We start from the raw sequence: 16,155 nt of genomic DNA, 5'->3' as shown, positions 1-16,155 counted from the left end.
GCTTCGGGTCTCGCACGTCAGCGAAGGGGTGCGCGGGGTAGAAAGCGTTTCCGTGCGATTCCGATGTGCGAGGCTCGGAAACTTGTCGCACCGGACGGACACGCGCGAGGGCTGGTTTGGAATTCAACTGCGTTTCTATAGGTCAATTCTGTAACCATCCTAAACAACAAAATCGATCCATAAATTCTAAATTTCCAATTTCAAGCCAATTTTTCATTCAAAGAGGGTGTAAGACTTTCGGTTCAGCAGCTTTTCCTACAGAATCGCACCCTGTGTTCGGCGACTCACTACTCTCTCGCTTTTGATAATTTCTATCTTCTCTCTCCGTCATAATCCCCCCCCCCCCCCCCCCCCCCCCGCCCCACCCTGCCCCTCATCCCGACGCCGCGGCTCCGGGGGCTCCCGATCGAGGCCCTGATCGCCGGAATCCGTGCGGCGCCGAGAAGCAGCGAGTTGTACTTCCGGGCCCGAAAAGCGGGCAGTTTCGGGGTAAGGTTTGGCTCGCCATCTCGTGTTTCGTTTGGGAGCTTGATTTGGTCCTGGATGCGGTTTGGTGCTCCGGGTTCCTTTGGTTTAGGTCGCTGTTGGGGGTTCGATCTGGTCTGGGCAAGGGTCTATTCGGAGCGAAGTCTGATGCTGTAAGGATTATTTTGGGTGTTATTTCAGGGATCAGGGTGTTCCTCGTCGTGGATTTTGTGCGTTTCTTGCTGTATCATATCGTTTTTAGTTGATTTTATGCTTGTGTGCTGGCAGTTGTGACAATTGTATGCTTGCAGGATGAAGACGAAACTTTAGCTTGTTGTTGCTTTTGATCTCCGTTGCGTTCTCTCTGTTGCAGGTAAATAGCCTTTGGGTGGACTGTGTGAGGGAGAAAGGAAGAGCGGAAAGGTTGCCGGAGCTCAGGCTTTGGTTATCTGAGAATGATGGAATCGGCCAAGTTCCCCGGGATCATTAGTGCCGTAAGCGGCCAGGACGGTGGCGTCAACTTCTGTGACATGGCATACTACCAGAAGCTAGGGGAGGGCTCCACCATGTCCATTGATAGCCTTAACAGCATGCAAACCAGCATGCACGGTGGTTCCATAATGTCTGTGGACAACAGTAGTGTTGGTTCTACTGACTCGCGTACTGGGATGCTTAACCATCCTAGCCACAGGGGACCTGTTGCTGTGGTCAGCTACTCGGTTGGGAACAGCATTTTCCGTCCTGGGCGTGTGTCTCATGCTTTGAGTGATGATGCGTTGGCACAGGCTTTGATGGACACTAGATTCCCGACTGAGACACTCAAGGATTATGAGGAGTGGACCATTGATTTGGGGAAGCTCCACATGGGATTGCCCTTTGCACAAGGCGCATTTGGGAAGCTATACAGGGGGACCTACAATGGGATGGATGTTGCCATTAAGCTTTTGGAGAGGCCCGAGGCCGACCCCCCACAAGCTCAGCTGCTGGAGCAACAGTTTGTGCAAGAAGTTAGGATGCTTGCAGAGTTAAGGCATCCAAATATAGTTAAGTTTGTTGGCGCATGCAGGAAGCCAATAGTTTGGTGCATTGTCACAGGGTATGCAAAGGGTGGATCTGTTAGGAATTTCCTGAATAGGAGGCAGAACAGGTCTGTTCCACTGAAGCTGGCAGTGAAGCAGGCACTAGATGTTGCACGTGGCATGGCTTATGTTCATGGCCTTGGGTTCATCCACAGAGATCTCAAGTCAGATAACCTCTTGATTTCTGGTGATAAATCGATCAAGATTGCTGACTTCGGAGTTGCTAGGATTGAAGTGAAGACCGAGGGGATGACACCTGAAACAGGAACATATCGTTGGATGGCTCCGTAAGTTGAAGAAACTGCTCTTTATCTTACTTATTTCTGTTAGTAATGATGTTACTCTAAATAGGCAATTATGCTTCATTTCCTGACATTGCCATCACTCAAGACCATAGTTTGGATTTAATTATACCTTCTTTTGATACTGAAACATCTGCAGGTTCTTCTTGCTCTTATTGTTCTAATAGAATTATGTTCTTAATTTAGTTCTGGTGGTTAGTTGGTTACCATTAGTTTCATAGCTCCTGAGCTGCATACTATACATGTACTCTAGCTATATGGAGTGTTGTTATGGTAGCCAGAACTGCTTACTTTATCATAATCTGTAATAACTGAATTGCTATTTCAGTTTGTTACATGTTTCTCCAAATAAATAAATTATGTAAGCACTCCCTGATATGCATGTACTAATTGAGTTGCACAAAAAATGTGGTAGTATGAATGTAAAATTCCCTAATGTTGCTGTTCAGAATTGCCATTTTAGCATTGAACATTTTTATTTCGAAATTCTCCACCGTAAGCTGACTTGGTGGATCAAGTATTTGTTTATGTAAAATAAGCATTCTGCTGCTGGAGATGTTATGACAATTGCCAGTATTGCTTATTATGTGGACATAGCCCCCCCCCCCCCCCCTCCCACCCACCACACACACAACACATGCACAGAACCAAATGCAAGTGATATGTGAAGTGTAACAATGTTGACAGTATTTACAGGGTACAGAGGATGTACCTGCAACTTGCTAAGTGCATGTAGAAGATATAGAGGCTAATTGATTTGATTCCAACATTTGGCAAAACCAAAAGCTGCCAAAAATTGGCAACTTTTTGTGAGATGAGCAAGAACCAATTGATAGCCAATTTTCTAGACTTGCCAATAATTGGCATGCCAAAATTGGCATCAAACCAATTAGGCTTATATTACCTGCTGGTATATCTCAGCCAGGAATATTTGGTTGGTCTTGACTAGAGGATATTTCAAACTGATTTTGTTCATAATATTCTACTACTATGAGATGAATAGAATGTTACTATGGTTTGCTTTAGGTCATTCTCTTATTGCTTTGACCTTATCATTCTCTCATTAGCTCTTGATGCAAAACTAAGCTATCATTCTAATCCACTTTTAGGGAGGGGAAATGGCCATTGCAGGGCCATTTTATCTTTACATCTGAATTTAGTCACTAGACATGTAAAACTTATTTGCTAGATATGTAGGACTTATTTGGCTTTCTTGCAATAAGCGATTATCTCTTGTTTGGTTGACCAGCTATGCTTGTTCAATCTTGTACACTCTTGCTGTTATTACCCAGTTTTTTTAGTTTTTCCAAGAGTGGAGATCCATTTCTGGAAGACACTAAAAAGTTAAATGCAGGTCCTGTGTAAAAAGGGGAGTTGGCAGTATCTGATCAAATAACTCAACTCTTTAGACTTAGGTTTTTCTGTGATCAAAATTTTCTCTTTTGGGTCTTTCAGAAGTCACCTTAACGTGTGTATTACCATGCTTGTTTTGTTCGCACAAATATGACCACTATCTTCTCCTAACAATGGAACAAAAATCTTGTGAAACTTTCTTTGTTTCCCTTTGCATGTTCCCATAGTTTCAGACTGAAAATCTGTACGACCCCGTGACCATTAGAATCTAGCACAGGAAATCATATGGGAAGGCGAGATTGGCGCTTGGAACCAACCACATTGCCAACTGCCATCTCCTCTCAAAGAGCCTGGAATCATTGGTTCATCAATCCCCATCAGGAACCACATCCGACAAGGGAATCACGATCCCCACACAACTTCTAGAGGATATGGGCGATGGAATCCCATACAATAGAATGAGTTGCTCCACTCGGTAATTTGGATAACCTGCGTAACGGTATGAAGAATCTACCCACAGCGTACACTTCATAACATAGACGCTCTGCCCACGTTGTGGGGTATGAATAAAGTCGGTATCACAACATTACCGCTGCCGCCAAGATATTATTATAGCAAAAGCTCATACGTGGAGGAAGATAGCAAATTTATTACATATAGAGATCACATGACCTAGCATCTCATCATACATTAGCGGAAAGGAAGTAGTGTCTAAGTACAGCCAAATTTAATTGCATTTGCGTAAGAGGCTGAAAGATAAACAAGATCTCATCCATGTTACTAACAAGTCATTAATGATTAGTTGAAGTTCTATGATCGAGTACAAAATCTCCAAGCCGTCCATAACCGCGGACATTGTTTATAAGGCGTCTCACCTTGGATACTTAGGCAGTAAGGCGCCTTGCCGACGCCTTACAGTATGCCCTCTTTAAGCGCTTAGGTGCCAGAGCACTTGGTGCTCGCCTTAGGCTGCCTTCCTGCCTTGTAAACAATGACCGCATACATGGCTATTCGAATAAATTTATCCCTTTAGGGGTGTATCAAGTTATTCATACGTTCAATCATCCCTTGATGCCTACGGGTAGCACACCTCACGTTGTGAGCCAACGGAGGTGATTGACTCGACACTTTCCCTTCATTGCAGGCAAATTAAGGAGGCCACCCAAACTGAGTTGTACCCGAACCGAGAGTCCGACCGTAGCTATGAGTCGGATCCAGACGGTGTGAGCGGGAACCGCATGTCGTGCCACGTTCCTATATGTATGTATTGTACCATTCACCATCTTCAGCGTAACAAAGATAAAAAACATGCAAATGCAACTATGTGTGTGCCAAATGGATATCTCGAACTAGGTGTGGCCTCTAGATAGGTCTGGTAAGGTAGTGGGCCGAGTGTCAGCGTCCAAGGGGACGTGGTCCATGTTAACATGGGATGACCTCAACGTTGTGGCAGCCCAAGGGGTGCGGATGACTCAGTAGGTTGGGGCCTGGGGTAAGCTCACGTAGGGGTGGGCGTTTGGTTCCCCCGAACAGTTCGGTTCGGTGCTTCAGTACTTTTTTATTTTCGGTTCTCAAAAAATATGGACCGATCGGTCTCTACCAATTAAAGTAACCGAGAGTTCGGTCCCTGGATCGTTCGGTTCGGTCCTTGGTTCTGCACCGAATATACGATATGGGATAGCTGACCTGCTACTGGAAAGATGGGCGTTGGGCCTGGTTGGGATGGTCGGCTAGAATATATTATATATATAGCTGCTATGGATAGCTGTAATAGAGACAGGCACGGATGCACAACTTCCTCTCATAAAAAAAGTTCAGACAACCACAAACTGCACCAACAGAACATGCAGGCTTACAGACGATCAACTACAAATTTTTACAGCAAGCGATCATCTGCAAATTATGTACAGAAAATCAGGTAAAAAAATTATGTACAGAAAATATTGTGAACATACAAACTGTACCTTCTCTAACAAAACATGAATGACAGTAAAAAAGTGATAGGGAGTAACTTTGAGATGATTAACACAAACTGGGCATGAACATAGCAGATTTGACTAAACAAATTGTATGCAACAGCCACCTATAGATTAACACAAACGACACATTGACAAGTGTAACTTAACACTTAAGTTCGATAAAACGAAATAGAAGCAGTCAATCAGAGGAAGCCTTTTGGACAGGATCGATATTTCCTCACCGGTCGCCGCTGCCATCTGCTAGTCTCCCATATTATAAACTTCAAGCTTTATTGCTTATTCTTCAACCTTCATCTGTCCCGAAAGACATCTATAACATAAAGCAAAAGGTTGGTTCAGACAGGAATAGTACGCATCAGAACTAGGATCAAATCATGAACTTGGATCTGGATTGAATCAAGAATATGACCGAATGGAATCAACTACTTACATCGTAACCTCACAGGCAAGCAGCAGCAAATCCATGCATAATTCATACAGCCGTTTGATGTGGCTTGCAGCTGCCAAATTTCTTCTTCCCGTGCGGAGATCGACCAGACGTCGTGGCCCGAGGCCAGGGATTTAGGAGGGCGAACGGGCAACATAGATGAGATGCATCCGGCTGCGGCAATTCACCACTCAAATAGGGTGCTCGAGAGACAAGAAATCAAGCGCAAATGAAGGTATAAATCATGCACGAGTCTCGAGGAGGGCAAGGATCGATTTCTGCCACGAATTTGGGAGGAGGAGATTTGGGACGAGCACCCTTTTGGGACAGGGCAGCGCAAGTTCTGCAGACTGCGGGTGGCCGTGTGTGGGACTAGGGGATGCGGCTTGCGGGAGTTGGAAGAGAGTAATTAAGGGGGTAGGGCGTCATCAGTGCTTCGGTTAGTTCGGTGCACCGAGGGTACATACCGAAATCACCGAAGTTAATTCGGTTTCTTAGAAATGCTAACCGAGCTTAATACAGAAAGTTTCGGTTTTGGTCACTTTGGCTTCGGTCCAGGTTAAATCGGTTCGGTAAATCAGTGTTCGGGTTATATGCCCACTCCTAAGCTCACATGCCCCGAGCGCTTGGGTGGTCGAGCACCCAAGCGTCTTGCCATGTCCGGCAAGCCGTTGTAGCATGTGAATAGTTTTGCTTCCCTGCTGCAACCCATGTTGCGTAGGGACCATGATGACGAGCACATGATGGCTGGTGATGCTCCAACATTTGGACTTGCCACCTCTCGGACATGTCCGTCAACTCCTTCTGGCTTCAGTCGACCCCAAGGACGACATGACCCATCCAGCCCGTCCTCGATGTTGGAGTGAATCCAGCGACATAGTAGGCGGTATGGCAATACGTCACTACAGGGCGATGCCACCAACTGCTGCCAATTACGCCGAGTCCATGCTGATGGGACCCGGTCAAGTGGCTGGAGGACCCTGGTCTGGGCACGCCCCGTGCATTGAGTGGAAGGGCGTTGTTGTCTCCCCAAGGAAAATATAAGGGATGAGCCGAAGTCAAGAAAAGGGGAGGACTCATCCTGTAATACACACATATTAGCAAGAATATACACACAAGATGTAGGGTGTTACACCTTCTTGGTGGTTTGAATGTAGATAAACAAAGCCTCCCTCTCTGAAGTGATTTGAAGTGTTTTGAGCCTGGCCGAACATATAAAAGGGGATCTCTCTGATATCGACGATCACTCATCTACACCTATGCCCCCCATTAAACCTCTCACGAGTGGTTATCGCCCTCGGTCTTGGATCAAGATAACAAGAACTCAGGTCCTACTGTCGGCCCAAGTGGAACAAACTACCGATGCATATTGAATGGCCTCCCACCTTTGCCTTATTATGTTTGAGCCCTGGCCGAACATAATCATCTCCAGAAGCACATCATAACATGTATCAAGGTCAGGTTACAACTACCCATAAGCAACATAGCTAGAAGATAACATGATTCAAGCATAAGCCCTTAGCATGCATACTATGATACAACAAAGATATCATGGCATAACACAAGCAGGTAACATGGCTAGAGCAACATAGCTAGAAGATAACATGACTCAAGCATAAGCCCTTAACATGCATACTATGACAAAACAAATATATCATGGCATAACACCAACATGTAATATGGCTTGCTAGGAATAGAACAAAGGCATTAAAATGGTGATAAGTCAGGCTATGCATCAGATAGGCATCGAAAGACTACTATAACATCGTTAACCCTAATGAAAGCAACAAAGGGAAGCATGGGTGAAGATATGATCAAGGGGTCTTGCTTCCTTTTTGGCTCAACAACCTGGTCCTCAGAAGTGGGGTCACAATTGTCGCCAACAACTTAGGCACCCGAGTCTATCGTGAAGAAGCAAATACCGTCATAGAAGGAAAATAAAACAACCAAAAGCTGCAATGCAATGCCCAAGCAATTATGACGCGTGACATTTGGAAAAAGTTGTACCGGCCTACAACTACACTACTCAAATTAAAAAGAGGTGCAAATCATAATGCAATTGTTTTCCAGAACAACCCCATATGCAATTCAAAGTTTAATTGTATTAATACTAAACAAGAGGTTAAAGTTTTTTTAATAATGCATGAAAATGGTATAAATAGTTACTATGCATTTTCTGACCAAAAAATATTTTTCTGAGTTATAATTATTTTGTTAGGATTCATGCTAGTTATTAATGCATTGATGACATTATTAAATGCATGCATTTTGAAGTGCTCATATCCGCAAACAAGTGACAAACAGTTGACGGATTTGAGATCTAACATTTTTCTGATGCAAATGAACCTATCATTTGTATTGAATTTTTTTTTATATGGATTTGATTTGATTTTGAAAAAAATTGAATTGCAAAAGAACAAAACAAAAGGAACCGCCATTAATGACCTCTGGTGGATAAGAAAAACTTACATGTGAGTAAATTAAAGTCGATAAAAGGATGTCTCGATGGCTTGGCACTTTGAGCTTCAAATCACAATTTAGTTTGGTGTCACCAAAAAATAACTAAGACCTAGAGGCAGCCCAATTCCAGCAAGATCTAGACATCCACTAGACCTATGGGTACGACGATGAGTTTAGGCCCAAAATGGACAAGTCTTTTTGCTAGCTCAACCTGGGCCTAGCCTAATAAAAAAGGCAGCCCGGTGCATGTAGCTCCCGCTTGCGCATGGTCCGGGGAAGGGTCCAACCTTGACCTAGGCTAGCCTTCCTATCTACTCCCTTCGGTCCTAAATATAAGTCTTTTTAAAGGTTTCATTAGTGGACTACATATGTATGTATATAAACATACTTTAGAGTGTAGATTCACTTATTTTGCTCCGTATGTAGTCCCCTAGTGAAATCTCTAAAAAGACTTATATTTAGGAACAGAAGGAGTAAGTGGAAAAGTTATTGAGCAACGTAGAAGGAAATTAATTATACTTCACGCAAAGCACTCGACAAATCGCAATCATCAAATACTCCTTTACCAAGTCAACCCATTGTTATCTACACCTACAACATATGGTCCCCTAAGTTGGTTTTGCTATTGTTACTTACGGATGATATGGTGATGATGACTCCATAAGTAAGTAATAGATTTTGCATCTTATTATAACTATTTTCATTGTTTAGGGATTTAAATAAGCACTTGATCAAAGTTCAGGGGTAATATACTACCATAGGAACATGTACTTCTTCCAAAGCAAAGCTGAGCTATTGGTGGAATTTGTATCTCGTTTCACCTAACCAGATGTCTTAAGCTTCGCTGTAGTCTACGAAATGATCGTAGCTAACACCCTCTTTAAAGAGAGAATCACCAATAGAGAATCACATCTAGTGACTTTTAGTAGTGGTTAACACTCTAGCCAGATTGATTTCGTTCTTTCTAGAAGAGAAGATGGGCGTGCTTGCCTAGATTGTAAGATGATACTTGGAGAAAGTTTTGTCCCTCAACATAAGTTGTGGTGGCTGACTTTCGCTTCCGGATTCGTGTCCGGCGGGATAAACGTGCCAAAGTCGCTAGAACGAAGTGGTGGAAATTCAAGGGGGAGGCAGCTCAGGCTTTCGAGGCGATGGTCTTTAAGGAGGGTCCTTGGGAGGAAGGAGGTGATTCAAACAATATGTGGATGAAGACGGCGACCTGAATTCATAATGTGGCTTTAGAGGAGTTGAAGTGACCAGGGGAAGTAGAAGCGAAGCTAAAGATACTTGGTGGTGAAACGATGGTGTCCAGAAGGCTATTAAGGAGAAGATAGACTGTTTTAGACAACTACACCTGGATAGGAGTGTAGACAACATAGAGAAGTACAAGGTGGCAGAGAAGTTCACAAAGCGAGCTGTGAGTAAATCAAGGGATCAGGCATATGAGGACTTCTCACATCGCTTAGATGCGAAGGAAGGGGAAAGGGACATCTATAAGATGGTCAAGATCCAAGAGAGGAAGACGAGGGATGTCAACCAAGTCAAATGCATCAAGGACAGAGCAGACCGGCTCCTGGTGAAGGACGAGGATATTAAGCATAGATGGTGGGAATACTTTGACAAGTTGGTCAGTGGAGAAAATGGGAGCTCTACCATTGAGTTGGACGACTCCTTCGACGATACTAGCAGGCGTTTTGTGTGATGAATCCAGGAGTCTGAGATAAAGGAGGCTTTAAAAAGGACGAAAGGAGGCAAGGCGATGGGCCTTGACTATATCCCCATTGAGGCGTGGAGAGGCCTCAGAGACAACAATAGTATGGCAAACTAAGCTTTTCAACCTAATTTTTCAGGCAAACAAGATACCAGAATGGAGCGGAGTATACAACAACAACAACAACAAAGCCTTTAGTCCCAAACAAGTTGGGGTAGGCTAGAGGTGAAACCCACAAGATCTCGCGACCAACTCATGGTTCTGGCACATGGATAGCAAGCTTCCACACACCCCTGTCCATGGCTAGTTTTTTGGTGATGCTTCAATCCTTCAGAATGGAGCAGCGTATATTAGTACCAATTTTCAAGAACAAGGGGTATGTTTAAAGTTGTACTAATTGTTAAGCTTCATGCACTAGCCAATGCAACCAAAAGTCCAAACTGATGGAAAGGGCTAGTGCAATTCACATATACTGTAACACCCCCTCTCACGTGTGACGGGGAAGACAAGTCAACACGTGCAACCGATAGAGAGCGACGGCGCGCGAAACTCAAGTATGACTCAAGAGGCCTCTCCGTGGACATAAAGGGGGGCTACCAGCAATTTTTTAAATAAATTGCGAAAGCCAGGACTTGAACTCAAGACCTTGGCTCCGATACCATGTTAAGCTTCATGCACTAGCCAATGCAACCAAAAGTCTTAACTGATGGAGAGGGCTAGTGCAATTCACATATACTGTAACACTAATTACCGTGGAATTAAGCTGATGAGCCATACAATGAAGCTATGTGGGAGTCATTGAGCACCGCTCAAGAAGAATGACAAGTGTGACCAAAAATCAATTTGGTTTCATGCTTGGGAGGTCGACCATGGAAGCCATTTTGTTGGAACGACAACTTATGGAGAGATACAGGGAGCAAAAGAAGGTCCTGCATATCAATTTGGTTTCATGCTTGGGAGTTGGGAGGTCGATCATGGAAGCCATTTTGTTGGAACGACAACTTATGGAGAGATACATGAAGCAAAAGGACCTCCATATCGTGTTCATTAACTTGGGGAAAGCCTGCGATAAGATACCATGAAATGTCATATGGTGGGCCTTGGAGAAACACAAAGTCCCAACAAAGTACATTACCCTCATCAAGGACATGTACGATAATGTTATGACAGGTGTTCGGACAAGTGATGGCGACACTCATGACTTCCCAATTAAAATAGGAATGCACCAATGGTTAGCTTTGAGCCCTTATCTTTTTGCTTCGCGATGGATGAGGTGACAAGGGGTATACAAGGAGATAGCCCATGGTGTATGTTCCATGTAGATGATGCGGTGCTAGTCGAATAGAAAGTTAGAGCTATGGAGACAAACATTGGAATCAAAAGTTTAGGCTTAGTAGAACTAAAACTGAGTATATGAGGTGTGGTTTGAGTACTACTAGGCACAAGGAGGTAAGCCTTGATGGGTAGGTGGTACCTCAGAAGAACACCTTCTGATAGTTGGGGTCAATGCTGTAGATGGATGGTAATATTGATGAAGATGTGAGCCATTGAATCAAAGCCGGATGGATGAAATGACCAGAGAATGCCACAAAGCTAAAAGGCAGGTTTTATAGGACAACGATTCGACCCGCAATGTTGTATGGTGCTGAGTGTTGGCCGACTAAAAGGTGACATGTTCAACAGTTAGGTGTAGTAGCGGAGATGCGCATGCTGAGATGGATGTGGGGCCATATAAGAAAGTTCGGACCCGGGATGATGATACCTGAAAGACTGGAATATCACCAAAGAACTAGCCATAGAAGGGCGCGTGGAACTTAGCTATCCACGTGCCAGAACCATGAGCTGGTTTCGAGATCTTATGGGTTACAGCTCTAGTATACCCCAACTTGTTTGGGACTGAAGGCTTGGTTGTTGTTGTTGTTGATTACCATACCAGAGCAGCTATGGATGCAAACAAGTCAAGTTTGAGCAAATTTGACTTGGCTCTGCTCTTGTTTGCACTGAAAACCTACCTAGATCTAGTTGGGTCGGGTCAGTCGTCACGCTAGGGAGCGGGCTTATGCTCAGCTCGTACCATTCTCAAGCTGAATTCAAATTATAATAAATAAATGAAGATCCATAGAAACATTTCGATATGAGTTGAATTATGGGGGTAGTATCCGTACATAGTTGGGTACATGGAAGCGATAAATTATTGTAACGGCCAAGCTGGTAAAACCAATAAAACTAATCCATGAACTGCCCGAAAAGATTATTGATTAGTTCTTTCATAGTGCTAACATATTTCTTCTAAAGAAAATTATACTCCCTCCGTCCCAAAATAAGTGTCGCAGATTTAATACTAAATTAGTACAAATTTTGTACTAGATCAACAGTATTTATTTTGGGACAGAGGGAGTAGGTCTTAACTAGGTTTCCATTTATTGAACAAGAAAAGATTGCATAACTGGGAACTGAGACAACCATGCATGCTAAAATTAGATGCTTATTTCATATGTGCAAAAATGTCAAGTTTTCCTTGACAGACTCCGCTGTCCAGCCTAGGCTCAATCTTAGCTTGCTTTTAAACCAATACCAAGTTGGAGAAGTGCTCAAGCTTGTTATTTTGCGTGTCTCTTGCTGGCAAGCCCTTTTTTTTCAGATCTAAGTATATGAAAGTGGGCATCCTGATATACCAGAACTCCGGTGGCAACATGTTTCTGATAATAAATTGCATAAATGGCAAGAGACTGACTACGGTACATATGTATGTAATTAGACTTTAAATGCATTTTCACAGTACCCTTTAAGTATCCTACAAATATGAGCGACGGGGAGTGGGGGAAACAGTGAGAAAAACTTACTAAAAGTTGTATGTACCATAGCCATGTCCAAAATCAACCATGCATTAGTTTGCTGTATACAATAATCTGACTATGTAGCTCAGCTAAGTTCTTTGAGCAAACTACCTGGGAACTCCTGAACTGGTATAAAAAGTAAACATCGTGCATTTAGTAGTGATAATATGTCTATGCAGGTGCACTTTTTTTTGCATCTCATACTAAAATCATGTTTGTCTGTAGATTGAAATTCTCTTGTTCGTTAGAACTTGTCTTGAATTTTGAGAAGCTTTTAAGTACTCCATGCTTGAAAAGAAGGCCTGCAAGTTTTTTCTGAAGTCAAACAGTGCAAAGTTTAACCAAGTTTATAGGAAAACTATCAAGAACTACACGCAGGGAGGTAGTAGCATTTTTACTAATCACTATTGCAGTGCTAGTCTGATGTCGATGAAACAGCGTGTTAGTGGTTTTTATCCTTAGCATCAAATTCGTTCCTCTAATGTTCATGTGGAAATTTAGCAATGTGTTAAGTTGAAACAAGGAACACCTTGAGCATATTCGTTTTTTTGTGGACCCATCCCATTGGACCATTGTATTCCCGAGGAAATGTAAAATTAATATGTATGGTGTTGCTGTGATTCTGCATGATCTGGCTCCAACTATATAGCTTTGTGCAATACTGCAATTGGATGAACTATTTCTTATTGTGTTTTATTTTGCTAATTTGGATGTGCTAACTTATTCTGGATGAACTGTTTCTTATTGTTCTTATTTTGGGGTTGCAGTGAGATGATCCAGCACAGACCATACAATCAGAAAGTAGATGTCTACAGTTTTGGCATCGTCCTGTGGGAGCTAATAACTGGGACCCTTCCTTTTCCAAACATGACAGCAGTGCAAGCTGCATTTGCTGTGGTGAACAAGGGTGTCCGCCCAGCCATACCCCATGACTGCCTCCCTGCCCTTGGGGAGATCATGACGAGGTGCTGGGATGCAAACCCCGATGTCCGCCCCCCTTTCACTGATGTTGTGAGGATGCTGGAGCGTGTGGAGATTGAGGTCCTGAACAATGTTCGCAAGGCCAGATTCCGGTGTTGCATCTCCCAACCCATGACCTTAGACTAAGGCAGGCAGAATTCAAAAGAAAAGAAAGCAATTTGGAGAGAAGTTAAATCCCATGTATTTATTATATTAATACTTTTGATACAGAAGCAGAAAAGCCCGCCTGAGCATACGTGTGTGCTCGGGCTTCACATATTTATCTTAGACCATACCATAGTCCCCGTCCTCGTCTTAAAACTGTCATTGTACTAGAAACAGTTTTATCCTTAACATTGCCAAAACATCGTCATGAGGTTTCCTCTGGTTGCACCGACGGCATGCTCCTGCTGCTCTGTTCATGTGTTTTATATAATCATCACCCTGCAGGGCATATGCAAGCTTGAACGCTTGTTTGTACTCCTACCCTAACCTATAACCTATAAGGAGGGTAGCCGACCCCTCCACGGAGCTCCCCTGATTTTGTGCATTTTGGACCGCTAGATTTGGTCCATCTGGTCTTCAAACTGTCCTGGGTACCTGTGGATACCATACTTGCATGGACAGGGTATGATTCCTGGGTACCCGTGGAAGTTGATGGCTCCGGGATGTTCCTCATCTCAACATGATCTGATTATCTCTGCTCGGCTGATGGAAACAAGGAGATTGTTGTCAAAGCTGGAATTTTCTTTTCTCCGTCTCTTCCTTTGTTCCTTAGGACATGCTGTTCAGTAAGGATCTGGGTCCTTGCTCTCTCATATGTCTATATTCAGCTCTTTTTTTCGTTACATGTGTAGTTCTTCTTTTCTCTATTTTCTGGCAGATGGTGTAATCTTGTATGTACAATGGTCTGTGGGCTGAATATATTGGCACCTTCAGGTGCCTTTCTCTGTTCAAAAAAAAAAAACCCATACGCATGGGTTCATATACACGTGCATACATTCATGCCTATGAACGTACACACACATCCTATCTTTATGAGCACCTTCGAAAGACTGAATCGGTATATGATCTTGAGATTTACGAGGTCACCGTAGGCGCTTTGTCGTTGATGGAGACGTCTCCTCCAATTGAAAATGTATCACTAAAAATTCTAAAATAAATTTAGGAATAATGCAAGCATCAGGACTTGAACCCTGATGGGCTCACACACACATCCTATCCTTATGAACACCTTCGAGAGATTGAACCACCATATGATCTTGAGATTTATGAGGTCACTGTAGGTGTCTCATCGTCGGCGGGAACGTCTCCTTCCACTGAAAGTGTATCGTCGGAAATTCTGAAATAAATCCAGGAATAATGCAAGCACCAGGACTTGAACCCTCGTGGGTTGGAGATAGCCCTAGCCCTTTAACCATTCAATCGCATGTTGGTTTGCCATGTATACCATACTTGGATGGATAGGGTATGGATGTAATTTTATACCTATGGATAGTATTCGTATCCTGTTAAGTCATGGATAGGGGTCATGGATAGGGCATTGGCAGGGGCGGACCCGGAACCAAAATCACCCGGTGTCCAAATGTACATCAAACTCAACAACCTATAATCTTCCACGATAAAAATTCTTATACAACAAAGTGTTTCACTTCAAATTGTAGTTGATTATGTAAAGTTGTACAGTAAAACATAGAAGCTCCAAACAGTAGAAACAAACATAATAATGATGATCAACTATGGCAATATGAGTTTGCTATTATTTTTTGATTATTATATATCACAAGTGCAAAATGAGTTATATTATGTTTGTGGATTCAAGGAAATAAATAATAAGTAAAGCATATTAATGTACTACTGTGGAATTAAACTTGATTGACAGCGTGCCTTACGGTCGAGAATTAATCGAAAATTCCAAGTAGGTGTGAATCATTAAGGGAAAAATATCAAATCATAGAAATCCGATTATCGGTTGTGATACCCTTAAATTTGAAAACGTTAAACATATAATTTAGGCTACAAAAAGTTGAGATATATACAGTTGTTGAGTTGTTGAGGGAGAGTCGTACATATTTCCTTCCAAATATTTAGCGGTCTATAGCGGCCAGCAGACGAAGTCACGCGGATGATGTCATTCTGGGCGTCGACGCGTTGGCTAGGCAGCTGGGATAGCTACCAATCCACCGGGGTTCGAGCCTCGGCTCTAACTCGCGGCGTTCGTGGAGTTTTTTCTATAAATAAAAACCAACAAGGGTTAGCTCTTGGGCTGGTCTCATTTTTTTAACCAAAAACGGGCTCGTGACTAGCGAGTGCCGAGTAGTCGAGGGGCAAGCATGCAACAACACAATTAGTGCATGTACAAAGGGCATCAAACATCGTCAGAAAGAGACGATCTGATCCATCGTTACAAGTGCTCCACAACCTAGATGACTCACTGCTATTAGATGGGTCATGCCTGTGCGCATTCTCGTTATGTCTCTCGTTTCAAGTTCCAAAAGGTGTCTACGTATAATTTTTACCGGTGTCCAGGTCCAAAATACGGAGTATATATAACGCAAGTTGAGTTTCTACCCGGCGTGCAG

General features: G+C 43.1%; 1 protein-coding gene across 2 annotated transcripts; it reads left to right on the top strand.

Annotated features, from left to right (window-relative positions):
* Positions 1–273: 273 nt before the first annotated feature.
* Positions 274–13,970, top strand: LOC123407129 (serine/threonine-protein kinase STY13-like). Of its 2 annotated transcripts, none has more exons than XM_045100194.1 (3): positions 274–489; positions 839–1,831; positions 13,381–13,970. In XM_045100194.1, exons 2-3 carry the CDS (start codon positions 921–923, stop codon positions 13,718–13,720), a joined length of 1,251 nt encoding a protein of 416 aa, XP_044956129.1. In that variant the 5' UTR covers positions 274–489; positions 839–920; the 3' UTR covers positions 13,721–13,970. The 2 variants fall into 2 exon arrangements, with proteins under 2 accessions (XP_044956129.1, XP_044956130.1); XM_045100195.1 differs by having other exon boundaries at positions 279–494.
* Positions 13,971–16,155: the final 2,185 nt, after the last annotated feature.

The sequence above is a fragment of the Hordeum vulgare genome, chromosome 7H (genome assembly GCF_904849725.1).
Source record: "Hordeum vulgare subsp. vulgare chromosome 7H, MorexV3_pseudomolecules_assembly, whole genome shotgun sequence".
Taxonomy (NCBI): domain Eukaryota; kingdom Viridiplantae; phylum Streptophyta; class Magnoliopsida; order Poales; family Poaceae; genus Hordeum; species Hordeum vulgare.
The sequence above is the reverse complement of the archived record's forward strand: the minus strand, read 5'-3'. Positions and strand labels throughout refer to the sequence as shown.